The sequence below is a fragment of the Colias eurytheme genome, chromosome 10 (genome assembly GCF_061535395.1).
Source record: "Colias eurytheme isolate Ceu_HAF_F1 chromosome 10, ilColEury1 Martin Lab GWU primary, whole genome shotgun sequence".
NCBI classification, from domain to species: Eukaryota; Metazoa; Arthropoda; class Insecta; order Lepidoptera; family Pieridae; genus Colias; species Colias eurytheme.
This window is the reverse complement of record NC_142989.1, coordinates 5,485,422-5,504,850: the sequence shown is the minus strand read 5'-3', so window position 1 is coordinate 5,504,850 and position 19,429 is coordinate 5,485,422. Positions and strand designations below refer to the sequence as shown.

Sequence of the window (19,429 nt, the reverse complement as noted above, 5' to 3'; positions counted from 1 at the left end):
AAAGAAATTGTTGGGCAACTACGGAGAGAATTGGTAAAGCGAGAATCAGAAAATGCGAATATATTTCATAGCGATTCTTAATGCCTGCTCAGCGACAGCATGTAATTGAATCTTCGAAGCGCATCTTCTTGGTCACAAAATATGGGTATTTTATTATAAAATCTCTTTTATGAAACGTCACTTATCGAAAATTAATTTTCTGCCATTCTACATATGAATTGATCTTTGATTTTATAGAGTTTACTACTTAATTCATCTAATTTAAGGTAATAGTAATTGTAATGTTATCCCTATTTATATTGGAATGTGGTGTAGTGATCTGAAATATTTCAAAGGGCTGCCTTATACCAACTATTATAATATTATTGCCATGTTTAAATTTATTAAATTAATGCAATATGGAGGAACTAATTCGATAGATTAACAGAACATGGACTTTCAACAAACTGTTGAGGCAGACAATTTGAATTGTAAAGTTGTTGGCTGTATTGTCCACATACCAGACATCTACTCGTAGTTTGAACTTAGAAGATATAAAACAAATTTTCATCAAAACGGCAAGAGGATAAATCAAATTCAATGCGTGTTTAATAAGTTTTATTGACATATATTAGAAGCTTAACACAATTAGTTCTCTTAATTCTATAAAATATGTGACTTTCACTTAATTAATATTTACAATTTTCATCATCATCCTAGGCCCACTTTTATTAGAGGATGGCCTCTATAACAATATTACAAGGATACAGTCTTCTCTTCTACGGGGATATCAAATAAAACTAAACTAACTAATCGACAATATTGCTCAAATAGCTCAACCCACTATGATGGTAGACCCATCCATAGTGTGGTGCAACATCTGTATAAACTACATAGAAGGTAGGATCACACATTGTTTTACCCTGCGGAACCCCACATTTTGATAGTAAACCACGGAGAAACCAGCTAACTTTGTGATCCGGTTGCATTACAGCTACTACTAACCCGCCTCCACTGTCACCTTGAAGAGGGCTCGTACCTGTAAAGCAATATATGTGTAAAGATTTTTACGGGTCTCATAATATAATTGTTGGCATTTCTAACAAGCAAACGAAAATATATGTATTTCGTATTTTTACTCCATTGAAGAGTGATGAAATCACGAAATTCCTGGGGAATTTGGTCGACATGCAACACTAATTTTACTATTCCTTGTTTTAGATTATAAAAATATTAATATGTTCGTCTTGGGTGCATCTCCAGATTTTCTCACAAGCTTATTAATTATTATTTCCGAATTAAGAAAAAATATTATAGGAATACTTAAACACAACTAAATAAACTTGGGTCTAGTACAAATGCTCATAATTATAGTTACTCCTCCATGGAATGCGTGAACGACGTCTATCTACTAATAATCACCAATCGTCTACACTTCATTACATTGAAACGAAATCATTCAATATTAAAACAGTTGAACATACCTGAGTCAGGACTTAGACCGGCGCAGAAAGTGAATTCGTTCAGCAAACTCATGTACAATTGAGGTGAATACGCAATGCAAGTGGTATCATTCTGCACTACAGTGTACGTTGACCTCAATTTGTTCGACAGCTTATTTTCTTCCGTTGTTCCAAAGCCAGCTACCTGAAATATAACATTTTATGCAAAAAATTGATGCAACTTTCTGAGAACTATTTAAATTAAAATGGGATTGTGGGAGGTTAAAGATATAAAAAAGATAAAATATTACTTTTTATCATAATTTTTCCTTTATTTTATGTATATTTCCTTTTTTCTTAAATCTTAATTTTAAAGGAATAGTCACTGAAATCAGTGCGAGTTAATTACCACCACCAATTTTTAAATACGTTCCTCTAGCGATAGAATTTCAATAATTTCGCTCTTACATCGTTGTACAATGTTTATTTTGAAAATTTTTATAGCTAATAATTTGTATTTATTTCTAGGCGTAACTTACCAATGCCGTTTCTCCATAAAGAGTTTCTTTATTATATGAGGGACCCCAAATACATATTGGTTGTACAAATTCCGTATATCTGAACCGATTAACTCGAATGATAGCTAAATCACCAGTTGCCTCGTCCAAATGAAAAGCTGGATGAATTATAATGTCTACAGCCTGCAATTATAATTATTATAATGAACCGTGACAGTGAAATAATACGAAATTTTGTCTAATTTCGATCAATAATTAAGGCTACAATGAATATAGATGTTGATGTGAAATATAAATCTTATTTGTTATCTATTTAAAATTATATAATCATATGGTAAAAGTACGCTGTCTAATTATTTATTCTAAATCTTTAAATAATTTATTCTTAAATACTTACACGTAATGATTGTCTACCAACTTGATATGCATCGAGTAAGTTATCAATTCCAGCTTCAACTACAAATTGTGATACATGAACTCGAACTCTATTTAAAAATATACAATGCCCAGCTGGAAAAGAAGAATATTTTATTGAAAATGTGTGCCAATTAAACTAGACGTATAACTGAGCTTAAACATTATCTAATAAGATTTTCGTCGAATGGTGCATTTACATCATCAAACGAGCGAATGCTCATTCTAACCCCACTCTATGTAAAATTATTTTAGTGTAAACAGGCGTAGAGCATTCTTTCGTTGTTCTTACTTTCGAAAAGATTCTATGCAATATTCTAATACTGAATACGAGTTATCGTTTACACTAAAATATCACGAAAGAATTTTTGCCCTTGCGCTAGATCTATGTTCGTTTGATGTAAATGCACCGTAATATTACTTTAAATGTTTTTTCCTTAAACTCATTTCCAAACAAATCGAGATATATCCTAGAACAAATATAATTCAATGTTATTTACAAGACATTTAATATCTTTTTATATATATAAAAATGAATCGCAAAATGTGTTGGTAAGCGCATAACTCGAGAACGGCTGAACCGATTTCGATAATTCTTTTTTTATTATATTCCTTGAAGGACGAGGATGGTTTTTATGTAGAAAAAACGTAAGTATGTACCACGGGCGAAGCCGGGGCGGTCCGCTAGTACCTAATAGAAAACGATTAAACTTAAAACTCGATTGACATAACCTACTCGTGGACTCGAATAGAGTACGCAGAACTATATAATAATATGTAGTACAACCACGATTCGCCAATTATTTAATTCCCTTGAGGTTAGCCTATTACCAAAATGGACTGGACCTAGTTCAAAATTTCATTCGGAATTATAATATTCTGTTCGCCTAAATAGCCTGTTCTGTTAATGTAGAATTTAGAACGAATATAACTATAAGGTAAATAAATTAATCTTATATATAAAAATGAATCGCAAAATGTGTTGCATAACTCGAGAACGGCTGAACCGATTTCGATAATTCTATTTTTATTATATTCCTTGAAGTACGAGGATGGTTTTTATGTAGAGAAAACGTAAACATGTGTCACGGGCGAAGCCGGGGCGGACCGCTAGTAATCTATAACAATGTCACTGAAACCTTATTCTTTAATTTATGGTTCGATCGACAAACAGTACTAACAGTAGTTCTGTTTAATTTACAGAAATATGCATGGATTTATTTCATGTCTATAAAATATGTATTTTTTAAAAATGTACAGAGAGAAAATCCTTTGTACAGTATCTATTTCCCAGTAGGTATGGAAATAATGTAAATTAATACCTTCCAAAAATTACAATAGTTATGAGCTTTGTAACTAAAACATGAGACACATTAATTATAATAAAGTCTATTCTGACTCTATTGTGAGAAAAAAATTGAAAATTCCTAGCCAACATTATTCCAACCTACCTGTCAAAACTGCAGTCTTAGAGATAATGTTGCCCCCACATTGATACATGGCTTGATTCACATCATAGGGACCCGTGATTAGTACAGCAACATGCCATGGCCAGTCCCCCGCCTTAACGTCTGTTTTCACAGAATTTAGTTCGGCGTTTTGCAACGCTCGTCTCCCGCATACCTGGCGTTGTACTGTGTCATCTGGCTTGGTCATGTTCAGGGATTGTATTGTTTGGTCTTTCTACAAGAAAATGGAAGGAAACAAGCTTGTGAATCATCAGTATTATGATTTGCATTGTAAAGGTTGATGAGTTAGATTTTTCTCAATCCCCTTATTTCTTTATCGTCTACCATCTCTGGCCCATGATTGGAATATCCTCTAGTAACTAGTACGTATTTCCAATATTTTCAGAACGTTTAATACAGTTACGTCACTAGTCACTACACTCCAACATTAAGCATATGAAAACATTATCTCTTATTCAAATACCAAGAATCTATCAATTCTATTATGAATTCCGATAACTTCAATGGCTGATGTATTTACTTATCATTTGTACTTTAAATTTCAATCTAAAAATATTTAAAGTAACATGATAGTAGAGAAGAATATTATGTTTCTTATGAAAAAGCATTTAAGTACTTTAAATTTCAATCGTATTTCATATATTGAAAAACGTACTAGAAGAAGCCTCTACTCCAAGAAGGTACAATTTTTTACAAGTACAAAGAAGAAGAAGTGGTAATGATTAAAAGTTACAAAGTCCTTCCATATTATGTTACAGTAGTAAAACAAATTAATTAAAAATTACCTTCATTATATCATTACACAGTACTAAATCGTTGAGTTTAACTTGTGTGACAATGGGCACATTGTTTCCATTATTGTTTTCAGCAAGATAAAAAACATAACGCGGCGGTAATTCCCCACTTGGTTTCAATACAAACACTTTCCAATCGTCCGTAGCTGTGATTATAGTGTTGTGTGATGCCTGAAAATATAAATACATCTATTACAGCTATCTATAATTATAATTTAAAAGCATAAAATATAAACCCTAAAGAAACTTCATTAATCAATATAATTAAACTTATTAGTAATTCTAATTAGTAATTTCTGATAGATACTGATTAATTTATTGAGGATAAATTTAGAGTTAGAGTTTTGTTTTTATATTGAAAACAAAAAAGGTTTTCAACTTTTATAATAAACTGTCAAACTTGAAAAACTACCCTACTTCCCAAAAGGTAGACAGAGGGGTTCATATACTGCACCCAAATCTATAGGTACATATAGTAATAGAAGAATAGGGTGTAGAACACAACAGTGTGTAGAATATAACCACAGTATTACAATATTATATAACTATAATCTAAGTAGGTATAAATAACCTCTAGATTTTAAACCAAATCTCTCTAATAAAGGATCATTTAAAAAAGTGGTTTATATGATATTAAGTAAGCATTCTAAATGCAATAAAGAATGATGAATGCAAACAGAGAATCAAAGAAAGTAATGACATGCATATTGTATCATTTTTTTCATTTATAAATAACAGTAGAGTATCCATACAAATAATTTCCAATACAATCTACAAGGATATAACCAATATGACAAGTATCATCGAACTAAGATTACTCGGCCCATATTACCGGCTCCCACTTCTGAAGAATTACTTATGTTCGACCCGATAAGGCGTCATTGATATCGGAATGAGTTACTCTCACTTGTTGCTTTTATAGTTGTTGATCGGTGTTTACATGTGAAATATTCAATTGGAACTTTTGTTTTACTCGTAATGTTAATAAAGAAAAATGTGTAGCCTAAGTTTTCTTTTTTGTGCCTTGTTTAATTGTGCTACTGTTTTCTTAAAACTTATAATATTAAGAACCGCTTAAAAGATTTGAATTAATTTAAAACAAAACTTAAAGTCTTATAGATGTGGAATAAGGGAAGGTTAATTTTTAAGAATCCATTGCATAACGAAAATACATATCTACAACGGAAAACTAGTTATTAGATAATTACCATAAACTTACCCCATAAATAGTCGTAGGATTATCAAAACTAATTTCAATGGCAGCATTACTTATATTAGGGTATAGACTAAAATTTATAACACCTTGCCACGAAGTATTTGTTGATTTTTCAAAGTATATTAACCCTAAACTGCACGGGTCATATCTAGTGTATTCAGGTCCACGGATTGCCACACCATTTACAGATAAAATAAACAACGAAATTACTAAAAACACTTCCATGCTGGACTGAAATTTGATTTATACTTGTAATTTGTAGCACTAAATCTCTGTGCGATAACTATACTGAACTTTATCTCAAACGTTGTATACAGTATGTTCAAAAATAAAAAAAAACAACTAGTACTCTCAGCCACTCGCTTTGTGAAATTGCCGTGGTCACTCAAAGCGCACTCCTTTTTAAGTGAAAGTTTTTCAGTGAATCATTAGGGTAACAATGTGCAAAAAGTTCGTACATTCAACCTGTTAATTAGGTTAGTATTACTTCACTATTGATAACAATAAATATTACAATGAATGGCATAACATGTGTAATATGACCCACTGACATGGTCATACATAGAGCTGTAGTAAATATTATGCATGATACCCACTTGTACAAATAGATGGTGAGAATATTATGTACGGGATTAGTAATATTAAAATCAAGCCACAATCGCTACGTTTCTTTGTACTGTTAGATTAGTTAAAAAAATTATAAAAAATATGGATGGCGGTGTTCTGTAAATTTAGACGCAATATTATATCATTACCCTTAACATATATGGATATGTTTATGTATTGTAAATTGCTGTCTTTTATAATAAAGATTAATTATTCAGGTAACGAATTATTTACTAGTCAAAATATTATATTAATTTAATTAATACTGCTTTATAAATTGGAACTCTGATTGTTCTCATTTAATTACCACAATAAGATTCATTTTTTACAACAACAATATCGATTAGACGAAGTGCCGTTCAAAAGTTACAATAAAAACATACTGTTTATCATGACCATGACCTCCAATTCTTAGAACTTTTTGATAGCATTGTTGTGTATTATGACAACACACTGTAATTAATAAAATAATTATACATATTTGGTCATTGGTTTTTCATACTTTATTTTTCCTTGTGTTATGTAAATAAGATAGCTGTAATCAATATATTATTATAATATTACTTATTTTTGATCTAACAAATGTCAAGCAAAATAGTAGAAAATCTGTATATTTTAGTATAAGTTTAACGAAACGGGTCTAACTTATCCCAATATCCCTAATGCCACAACCAATATAAGCAAAAAGGTAGTTAAAACGAGCTTATACGAAAAAGTTCACAAATTACAAAACCCTAAAACAAAATTATTAATTTCAGCATACATGTAGTTAACATATTCCATACAAGACCAAAGGTATGCGATATTTATTTTAAATTCGTTTGAAAAAGCATACCAACCTTTCCAACTTGGAGTTTGAATTAACGGAATACTTTTAGGGTTACAAGTATGTTCGAAATTACGTTTACAAAGGGATATTATATAAATAGAGGTGAAATGGGACATTCGTATGTATCGAGGGAGAATTATTAATTTATATTTTTCAAGCTTATCTCTTGTTTATGTTTCGTACAGTCAGTAAGTAATTAACTAGTCAATTTATTTTATATAGATAGTTATATGATAAGCTTGCGCGGTACAACTATATATTTCATTCATCTATTCCAGTTTCATCTATTGGATTTTTTTCATTATTATTGGCATTATCTGACAGTATTATCATATACATTTTTAGTTGTTTTTTTTTATAGTTCTGAATTGTTTATTAAGCATCAGATTTTTGTGAATGTTCACAATTTTTCAAGTTACTTTGGGTGTCAATCACACCTCGAGATTATTAAAATTAAAAGAAATAATTTTTAATCGGACAGTAATAATCAGTTTCGTAATCAGAAAACTTAACTTTATCCATACAAGGTGGATGGCTATATCCTTAGTACTCTGTAGTTTTATTTCTTAAATATTCTTATTGGCCCCATTCAAATGGAATAGGGATTTGATATAAATATGGGAATGGAATGATATAAATCTCGAAATTTTGCAAAAAATATATAGCTTTTACTATTTCCTAAAGTGTAAAATGAAAGGTAAGTAGGTTAACCAATGAATATTACCTTCATTCGCTAATAATTTAGCCCACTTCTAATAGCTCGACGATGTGACCGCACTCGTGTGGCAGAGAAATATACGCTGGGACGCGTCTTTCCAAACTATACAAGGCCAGTACGCAACGGTGTGAAACTAATCACGTATAGTTTGGAAATAACTTTTTTACAAAGTTCTTCCAATCTATACAACACCAGTACGCAAATACTCGCGTATACTTTGTAGTGAAGTAAGTAAGAATAGCGCTCCAAAATATACAGCGCCAGTACGCATGCGGACTAATCGTGTATGTTTCGGAGTAAGCGCGGCGTCTTTCCATTGCTCGCGTTTATATTATTGTATTGCTGTTTTGAAATCTATTATTAAAATGCATGTGTATCGTGTATGTAATATTGCGTACTGTTCGTACCTATATTTTTTGTATCGAGGATGCTTGTGTCTTCGTTTCCGACTATACTGCACGAATTACAATTGACAATAGTGCTAAAATGTAAGAATCTAATAAGTCCAGAAGAAAACGGTTGCGAGGCGACGGAGCCCCGCTTCGCGGGGCTCCTATTTTTGTGTAGTTAAAAAAAACACGAACCTTACCTAACCCATAGGTAACCCTTACATCTGTTACCTATTTATTTTTCTAAGCTTACCTAATAATATTTTTATTCCATATTTTACTGAATCAATCAAGAAGAATAAAAGTAGATAGATATAGCTGTACAAGTCTTTGATTGCCTATATATTTATTATTTCGCTCAAGCGTAAGTTGTGTAGTAGCTATATTTAGTTATACATATTTTGCGTACTGATCGTGTATAGTTTGGAACGAAGAAGCAAGCATCCGCGTTACAAAGTATACACGATCAGTACGCAAAATTCGTGTATATATTGTAATAACAAACTTAAAAACAGCATTACAAAGTATACACGAGCAGTTTCCTATGGTTGCGTTCTGGCTATGTATAGTTTGGAAATACGCCGCTGGGACTTCATCGGAAACCAACTGCAAATGTTTTGAGGAATATTATGAGGTACGAAACACACACCAGTAATATGTATATGATTCCCTGGTACCCGTGTGGTAAATTTCATTTCTAAATCTTTGATTTGTTTTTTTTTTTAATGATAAGTGTTTTATGTTATTTACATTTTCTATAAGTCTCTACCAGAATCAAAATATATTATTAAGAATTGAATCCTGCAGTATAAAGTCTGATTACAATTTGTTTAAATAATAAATATTTAATTGAAGTAACACAAGAGGTTCTACAGCTGTATCTACCGTCTTAGAAAGTAGAACGTATTAAGAAGAGATTTTATTAGATAATACCCGCTCCCAAGTGAGGTAATTTTCTATTTTCAATTAAGACGATGTACACTAAGCAAATGTATTATGCCTGAAGAGCCATTGAAATAGATTAATGCAGTGGTTTACGAGTGCTCTTGGCATAGCGATGACTATATCCTTAATTACATTTTACTTATATATGTGCATGCAGGAATATAATAATAAAAAAATATGTGTTAGAAATTGTGTGTAAATACATCGACAGAATGGTAAGGTAAAATGATAGAGAAGAAATATCTATTTTAATTTTTCCTTGCTAGTTAATAACTATAGTTGGAAGTAACATTAGTATTTAATAATTATATCAATCTCCAAATATTCCTTATTAATAAACTGCGCATTACGTTCACATGAAATTGAAATTAAACAAAATTCTAAACTTAATAGAAAGTTTATATTTCTGACTTGTATGTTATCCTATAGACGGTATTAGGTATTTATGTTCCTCATATTTTTCTCAAAAGAACGCACAACTATATTTTCGGAAAGTCTATCGACGCATCTTCATCATTTATCAACATAAACAAACATACCAACACCGATTGATTATACTCTTGAGTACTGCTCGTTGTTGCGCTAGATAAACAACACTACATAGTGTTGTTTATCTAGCGCAACACAGAAAATACTATGAAAAAAAGTATGAATGCCTTTCTTGCGATGCGTTTTTTGGATGCATATAAACTCTAATAATCTTCGTGTGACTCGACTGCTCAATTGTCGCCCATAAAGACATTATATACATACACAGCAATACACATTCATAGTATAATTAAAGACTTGTCTAGATAGCTGAAGAGCCGTAAAGTTTTATACATAGTTAAATAAATTGCGAATGTTAACAATGTGAATAATCTTAAGGTACGCGCATAAAGTTAAGACAACGTTCTAGAATTTTCTTATAAAGACGCAAACTAGTTGTGTACGTGGAAAATATTTTCCATGCATAACTTTGCTGTGAGAGCGTTGTGAGCGCTTCTAGTTGCCGCGTTTGTTCCAATTTATTCAAGTTCTTGGTTATTATTTCAAATACTTTGTTTAATTGTATATTGATTGATAAGGAATGCTAAAAAGCAATACATATTTATCATTATGTATTTCTTTTGTCGCTTGTTGATACTCGTATAGGGAGTAAAGTTGCAAATAACTATACACCAAAATATAGGCTCGGCCTAGTTGAGATGATTAGTGTCCATAGACATAATGGAAGTAATTAATTTAAGAAATTGAATGGCTTGCAAATTGTCAGTTTAATTCGTTAAATGTTTTATGCTAAAAATAGGTACCCAGTTACTTTTAGACTTTCGACTGGTTCACAATTTGGATGTTGGCAATTATTTCACACAAAAGCTAATACAAAAACAATTTGGCTGTAATTCTCTATGTAAGTAGATTATAACGTCGTAACAATATTAATTATTCGCAAGCAATGCCTCGGCATAAGCTAGTCATGTATAAAGCTTGCATTACCAAATACCATTGATGTAGCAGTGAAATAGTCGCATTTCTCTGACGCGTCAATGTTTTTTACGACCAAATAATTTTGTGTTGTTCCTGACGCCTTTTTTAGCATTCTCCACCGGGAATCAAATGCACAGAATAGCATCACTAGCAAGTAAAGTAAACATGTAATTTCAAAGGATTTTGATCTGTTGTTGATTTAAAAATTGTACATTTTTATAGGTAGATATCTATTAGGAAATAAGAGAAAAATCATTTTAAACATATTCTAATTTGTATTCTCTCTTCGATTGAAATATGTAGATAAATTCTTATTATAAATGGTATGTTGTTATAATTATTCATAAATCAGTCAAATGCATTTATCGATTGATTGTAGAGCAATTTGCAATCAGCACTATCAATAATTATAATTAGATCCATAGTGCATATTAATTGAATGGGTACCGTTAATGTGACATAACAAGGTAACGACCGGGCACTAAAACTATGCACTTGAGTATCGTTGTCCTATTGATATAATCATTTAATCGATTGCTAGCGACACGTTACGTTATTCTCAATTAAGGAATACACTTCATAGTTTTCTAGACACGACACACGTATTTTTATTATTATAATTTAAGGAAGTATTTTTTTCGCATTTTAACACCAGTATTGAATTACATATAACCTGACTATTTTACTTGACAGACAGTATTTTTTTCGTAATTACACGTGCCCCTCTTAAACTCTACTTGACCACTGACGAAAGGCACTTCCAAACAGGCCGTTTCCAGATTTACAATATCAATGTACTCAATAAAACGCGGGCGATGAGAATGCCCTTAATAACTAGTTTTCTAATTCACTTTAACGAACAAGTGACTTGAGTTAAACAAGACTTATTGCTCTTAATTGGTGTTGGACAATATGTAAGTCTCAACTACGATTAACAGATTTCTTACAACAATATTTGCAGACACACAAATTAAATACGTCCGTCTTCATTGATTTAATTGTATTTTATGAATAACAATGAATGTTAAATGTTATTGTTAATGAAAAAATGTAGATTAAAAATTTTAGGTATGTTCGTGTTTTAGCGTTTACTTTTGGAATCATTTACTATTCAGTATTCACTATGCAAAGGTATTCTCGTATTCTTGAAGCCTGGTTCTGGATCTTTAAATATTTTTAATAAGAAATTTATGATATTCACCAAAGTGTTTTCCGCTGAAAACACTTCTAATCTGGTATTTATCTCTGCAGTAAAATATATCTTTGTCCAACATAGCATTGCGTCACTGTGAAATATCTTCTTGTATCGATACGGCACGGGTATTAAGTCCACAACATGGGGTTCGATTGGCCAAAGGTTTCTTTATAGACAACAAATGCTTAGTTGAATGGCGGATTTTATTCCGCATACCTACTGTTGTTTCGTTCCTGCCGTAAATACTTCTATCGCTGGGTTTAAAAATATTGTTATACTGTTTGTTGTTTACTGTGGAAGTAAAATATAATGATATCAGTTTATTTAAAGTTGAAAAAAAGAAACAATTGACCAAAATAATATTGTTTTAGGGACTCTACCTACTACAATGTATCATACTATGACTGTAACATGATAGTGTCAGGCAAAATGAAATCTTTCTAGATCCTAACACCACAGCGTACACGTTCCTATTGCGGTAATAATATGAGCGCTTTAAAGACAGTATTGTTATCTTTACAAGAAAAGTGTTACGTTTGATTTGACAAATTTCGTTCCCAAATAATTATACTCGAAACAATATGATATCCTAGTTGGATCTACATCGTTACACGCAAGCGTGATGATTTTAATTGGTCCGTGTTTATACAAGAAAATGATTCAGTTAATTAATTGAATAAAATCCTTTCCTACAATTTGTGCAGCTGTGTTTGTTAAATGTGTTACAAAAGCAATTTCAATTGGATATGATAATGAGTTTACTTTAAGTAACAATATCTTCCTAGAAGATCGGTTTTAATTGCAAAATTGATTTTCAGTATAATTTAAAATATAATGACTTCCCTTGAATAATTTTCCGTTAATTTACAATTTATATTGAGCCCTTAAAGTGTTATAATTTAATGAGAGCATCATTTTTTATTTATCAGAAAAACAACGTGATTAATTATATGTTACTAATATCACAAATAATATACCAAGATACCAAAATAATTTGGAAAATCCAAAAGTGCACGCCTCATAATTTTTTTTTAATAAATATTTATTAATTATTATTTTTGTTTATTTAATAACAATTAAACCACATCGAATCAGACCCTGAAAAATAAAAGGGTTCTATTCCTGAGCATACTCAAGCGTAAGAGAAAAAAAAGACTCGATTAGTAAAGTATTTCGGTCGCTATCGTGTTAACAAGAAAAAGGATCCGCACATACAGACACACGGACGTCCAAGACAGAACTTTTTTAAACTGTTTTTTAACTAGTTTTAATAACAAAAATGACATCAAAAATATCATGAACGTTAAAAATAGTGTTTTTTCTTAATATGTGTGTGTATGTATTATCTTACAAGTGCAATGTATGATACATAAAGACATTTTAAGTTTGAAAAATCAGATGTTTTGCGCGAAGTGACAGTAGTACCCACCTCAACGCTTCGCTTATGAGGCGTGCAATACTATGAAAAATTAGAAAATATCGACCATAACACTAATACACCATTAGAAAAGACACATTTCACAAGCAGTATAAATATAATAAAGGAATCGTGTAACTAGATTTATAGACAAAGGGGTATTCGCCGCCATTTGTTATTTATTGTCAATTTGTGTCCCGCTCGCTGCAGTTCGTTAGTAGCGGATGGTAATAAACTTATTAAAAATACCGCTTATTACACCGCTACATTTTTAAATTCGCAACCATTTATATAATAACGAAGTCGTATACATAATTGCTGGTGAAAAGTTAAGGATTTATAAGTTTTATGGGTTGTTTGAATAATCATCATCATCCCTCTTCTTGCTTCCTAATATCTACCTATATAATATCTAAACTATTTAGCTGGTGAAATGTATGCAGATGGGCATAGCGATCCTTGGTCTTTGATATGCCAGTTTCCTGAAGTTGTTCTCCATAGCCAAGACATATGCTGATATGAAAATTTTAAAATATACATTGAATAAAGTTATTGAACTTTCATGTAGCTACGTTTATTTTAATTCATATCTATTTCTTTAAATAAATTTGAATTATATCCTATGATAATTTTGTGATCAATTGGCCGAAAGATAAACTATTTTTAAAGGTACATTATTTCGAACCCATCCATCCATACTTTCATCCGGACCCTTTTACATAACCAAAGAAAAGATTAAGATAAAAGAAAGAAGGATTTTCACTGAAATAAAGGCAAGTGTCCGCGTTTAGGATCTCTTATCGCACTATACGAACTTACTTTTCTTGTGAAAGCCTAATAAAACTATTCAGGACAATTTTACTAGAAGAGACTTTGTGTTTTGAATTGTGCAAATAAAAGTGTATAAATAATTTGAGTCTAAAAATGTCTATTAATGAATAATTCATCGTTGTGATTGGTACTGAAAAGTATCTATATAACGACTATTGATGTAATAATATAGGTATATATCCAAATTGAGCCGATATTAAAATTATCTTATTCTTGTTGTACAAATGTAATTTTCCATAAAAATAAAATAACATGGATACGAAAAGGTACTGGAACGATTACCGTATCTATATATCACGAACTATTTAAAAAAATTATAACAATCTTGCATTGAAATTGATAAATCTCAAAAGTTACAAGTACAAAAAATATTATCTCTATCATTTTGTATGTAACGGTGTAAGCGTATCAACATCCCATCCAAGCTTTGAACACGCATGAATCGCAATTATTCTCGTCCAAAGCCCACCCATAACATTATATTGCGTCTGTTAATTAATAAATAATACAATAAAAATTTAAATGCGGTAATAAACACGACCATCTGGTTTACAGAGGTATTTACAACAATTACTTATCTCATTACTGAACAGTTTTGAGTAAATGTAAAAGAGTTTTTATTATATGTGCGAACCTCAGTCTATTTTAGTAAGAAAAATTATTATGTATCGATGTATTAAAATTTAACGCCAATATTTAGTCAATTACTTGATCAACAACTACATAATATATGAATTCTAATGGAGATTTTTATATAATAAATGCTAATGAATAAAATTATATCTACTTGCAGCATTAGGGCTTACCTAATTAAGTGCCGTTAAAAACTAAATGAATTTAAAAACAAGAAAATAAAAAATTTATAAGTAAATTAAAAATACTTCAGAGCACTTATTTAGAAATGTTTTCCTTTTGCAAAGGATAATATTATTAAGTTTAAGTTGGGTGATAATTTTCAAGCCGTTAAACTGAAAACTTAGCTTTGTCGTAAGAAAGCGTAGTCAGTTTATCTGGAGAGGGCGGGAAAATACGAGTGAATATAAATAACTGGAGAAGTTGCAGACTTAAGTGTTTAATTGTATTTTGAAACAGATTATGAAAAAGGACTGTTTATTAGTCTAAAAGCTTTATGTCTGTGTATCATGATTGATGAATGTATTAAAAATGAAATTGTTTTCACTAGCTACTGAAATATACTTACTATTTTTAATTGAGCATGTCAAGCAAAGGAGTAGGCGGCCGAAGAAAACTTAATTTTATGTGGTCAACACCGCTTTTCAGTCAGTGACATAATATAACCTACGCTTTTTTCTTGAAGGCCACAATTTAAGGGTATATCGCAGGTGGTATATCTTTTATGAAGCTTCAGTATGCGAATGGACAAATGCTTAGTAACAAATATTAGATGTGATGCTGATAGGGAGAGATAGTGGTTAACACTAATTTAAATAGGACATTCATAGTAAAAAACTTCAGTTTGTTCTATTAGAATACAATTTATGCAAGTTTCAAATCAATTTCACTCAGTGTCTAGGAAGAAATTACAATTGCCAAGAAAGAATCTAATTAAACAAATTGTATTCCATACTCAGAAAGCACCAAGGAATTGCAGTGTTCCTATTGTACCTTGTGAAATATTTTATTTTGTGAAAATATTTTTCCTTGCAAACATGTTCCGTGAAATCTGGCACATTAATCAGGCGTGGACCGAATCGGACGATACCGCAATTCTAAGCAGCTTGATTTATAGCCCCCGGAAGCGTCTACCACCTGTCTCGAAGCTGGCCAATGCTTCGACATGGTAACTTGGAGATTACGATAGCCGTAACATGGTACATATCGAATGTGTGTATAACGTGTATCTAAAAGAGATGGCTCGTTTTTGAATGTGTTGATCAAACATGATGATTCAGAAGAGTTTCCTAATTTAATTATCTCTCTACATCAAAATTAATTCCTTTATTATTCCTTATATGGTAACAGTTAACAGTCAACAGCTGGACCAATTTTACTCATTATTATTTGTTTGTGTTTTTTTTTGTCAGTAGAAGGCGACAATGGCACATCAAATTACCTGCAACTAAAATTACCAAATAACATACAGGCTTCATACACTTTACATTTGATATGAAACTATGTCACTGTACTGCGAAATAGTATTTACTTAAACCCTGACTTATTTAGCTGGCTCTCATCTATTTGCCCAAGACAAGAGCCTGTTAATCCTAAGACATGGCCGTACTCTATTAATTAAATCTGTTTGCTATTTGACTGTCTGTGTTTGCTTCAACTTAATTAACATTCCACTAAATAACAAATATTAAGTTGTATTTATATCTTCATACGATTAAAGTTCTGTTTCGTAACTGGTCTAATCGGTAGCTCGAACAATGGAATAGTTCGCTTCGTAGTTTAATTGAAGAACCGGTAATTAGGTAATAAACGCAATAGATGTAAAAAAATATTTAAGTGGTACAACACAACCCACCGTGGTGGAAGTGGGTATACCTAAAATTACCTGACAGTAAAAGTCTACATGAAGAGTGTAGACTGCTGTGAACACGAGAAAGCAAAATTAACAAAAGCATTTTGACAAAATTTTATTTTCACGCAAATATAGCTTGCAATAACATAAAAAGCCCACTTTTATCTGAAACCAAACACAGCGGAAAAAAACGCTTTATGCGTTAAACAAATATATATGTTTTTTTTTATACATCGTATATAAAATAAAATATTTCAACACCCTCTAATTAAATGACTTTTTATTATTTTACAAAAATCCATAAAACTGCTAAAAACGTTAGTACAAAAATGGGCAATGGTCGTGATATCTGGATTGTTTAATTAAGCAAGCGAAGACGCGACGGCGACGTCTTAAAAATACATTAGCTGGCTTCTAAAAGAATTAGTCACGAGCCGATGCTTAAGACATTTCACTTGTAATTTGCTCTTTGCTCCTTAATTAATTACTAAGCAAAATATATAAAATATAATGTAAAGTATATATTTTTCAAAAATGTACGTAAATCGCGGCGGATGTCCCAATAATCTTCAAATGAATGTTAAGTTATATTCGTAGCTTTTCCTGATACTACAGGTACATTTTATTGTTCAAGTATAGAGAATGCATCACTTTTGCACTCACACTTTCAGATACACAAATAACTGTTTGTCACTCAATAATGTAATCTAAGTAATAATAATTCAATATTAAAAACAAAAAAAATTAAATATATCCGGCACTGAAGACAAAAATGTCTGTAAATGCACCCTCCAATTACGCTATCCTTTAGCCAAAGGCGATCAAGTCATTTTTATGGTTCTTGAATAAGCGAATAAATTAACATTGCGTATTTCATACTCTTCATTCATTCATTGCGCATTCAAGTCAGCCAACACCTTATTGTGAAGGGTCATTGTGAAACCTGAATACCGCCAGGAAGACAGGATTGTATGGGTTTGAAATAGATCCCTATAAAAGAAACTTTTGAAATAGCTTAACCCATTTTCCGCAATACGTGGACGTAATTATTTTGATACAATATGTAACACAGTTTAATCTGTATTAACTTGTATTGTTTCATGTTAGATACACGTTTTATCACTTAAACCATTGACCACCGAGCGGCCCGATCGGGCCGAGACACAATAGATTTTCTATTGTGTCTGTGATCCGAGGACTAACGGATTAAACAGTAATATTGAATAAAATAAATGAAAATTAGCAATGTACATTTAAAGCAGTATCGTTAAGGTATTTATATTTAAGCCAAGATCCTTTAATTAGAAACATTAATGAGCTTAAAGTCGCTATAAACGCTCTAACATCTTATATCTTCCTACTGTAACATTGTCAGGATTTATGGCTCGTTACGAATTTAAAGACCTTTAAACGACACTTAAATTGTACTCTGTACGGGATAACATTTTTATCACTACACTATCCACAAATTGCCTACTACTTCAAGACATTATAAGAATAAATATATACTCTGTGGCCTGTTTGTAAAATACTTTTTAGGACGGAAATGAAATTTTAACAAAAATTAACACTTAAAATGCGAAAATACGTAATATTTTTGCAATGATTATCCAAAAATATTTGCCAAATTTTATTCTTATAATACCTATGAAACTCTGGACGTAAAACATTTATTTTCATAACACTCTTATACTAATCTCAACGATTTGTAGAGCAATTATTATAGAAATAAAATAATGTCGTAATATTAATCTGATTATCATGAATTTCCGCGATTTTTCTAAATCTCAAAAAAAAATTTATCAAAATTGTAGAGACAAGTAATATATCCTATGCCGTATTTAAATAAAAGCCATTAGATAAAGATGTATCCCCGCATCCAAAGAACTATAGCGTATTGTTTCCCTCAGTATGCTAACCGATAAATTTCCTTGACAAAAAACTGCCCAAAAGGAAATATTGAAATGGATGCCGGATATCGTCTGTCTTTATAGACGTCCACGGTCCATTTTCAGCTTGATTTGTTATGTTCTGTGACTATTTTTATGACTATTGGATTTGCTTTCAAATAACGAGTCACTTTCGTTTTGTTTTCTTTGTAAGAAAGTTATGTTAGGTAGAATAAATCGCAACGATGTGGTAATAAAAATACAAAATGTTATTATATGAATAATATGTATTGAAAATATACACCTGTATCGCTGGTAAAATAATTTGAAATTACTCCAAAATTCAAGAACTACACTCATCTCCCATAATATATGATAGATGTTAAAATTTATTTTCAATAGGAAATTTAAAATTTTATATGCAAATAGTTTCATAAAGCAGCCATTTACTAAAGTTTTGGAAATAATAATAATAAATAAAATCATCTTTATTTGGTTCTCACAACATTAAAAGGTTACAAAACTCAATTATACTACACAAAGAGAGGATAACGTTGTGAGAAACTGGTGCCTGAAATAGACTAAATAGAAGTCTGAGGTACAGGTCACCAGCCCCCCTCGCGGATATCATACAAAGTAGGTTAATTAAAGTTTACGCACCTAAATAATGGATAAAAGTATACAAATTTTACCAGTCGACAATTTTACTGTAAAAGAAAGAAAAAAATAAATAAATAATACTATATAATACAAGGAAGAATAACCTATTTTAAATTCCTACCAAATCTTATAGATGTGCCTTAATGTGTGTGTGTGTGTGTGTGTG

General features: G+C 31.1%; 1 protein-coding gene across 1 annotated transcript; it reads right to left on the bottom strand.

Annotated features, from left to right (window-relative positions):
- Window positions 1-657: 657 nt before the first annotated feature.
- Window positions 658-6,089, bottom strand: LOC149905177 (chymotrypsinogen B-like). Its single transcript, XM_090106524.1, has 7 exons — window positions 5,836-6,089; window positions 4,608-4,787; window positions 3,805-4,036; window positions 2,337-2,449; window positions 1,961-2,122; window positions 1,464-1,626; window positions 658-1,018 (listed from the first exon to the last, which is right to left on the bottom strand). The coding sequence occupies exons 1-7, from the start codon at window positions 6,055-6,057 to the stop codon at window positions 789-791; spliced, it is 1,302 nt and encodes a 433-aa protein (XP_089962650.1). The 5' UTR covers window positions 6,058-6,089; the 3' UTR covers window positions 658-788.
- Window positions 6,090-19,429: the final 13,340 nt, after the last annotated feature.

Bases quoted from the DNA above. Each gene is read 5' to 3' on its own strand.
- LOC149905177 (XM_090106524.1), bottom strand. From the start codon at position 6,057: ATGGAAGTGTTTTTAGTAATTTCGTTGTTTATTTTATCTGTAAATGGT. The intron at 2,123-2,336 runs GTAAGTATTTAA...TTATAATTGCAG, and splicing joins TTGGTAGACAATCATTACGT to GCTGTAGACATTATAATTCA. The intron at 1,627-1,960 runs GTAAGTTACGCC...GTTATATTTCAG, and splicing joins TTTATGGAGAAACGGCATTG to GTAGCTGGCTTTGGAACAAC.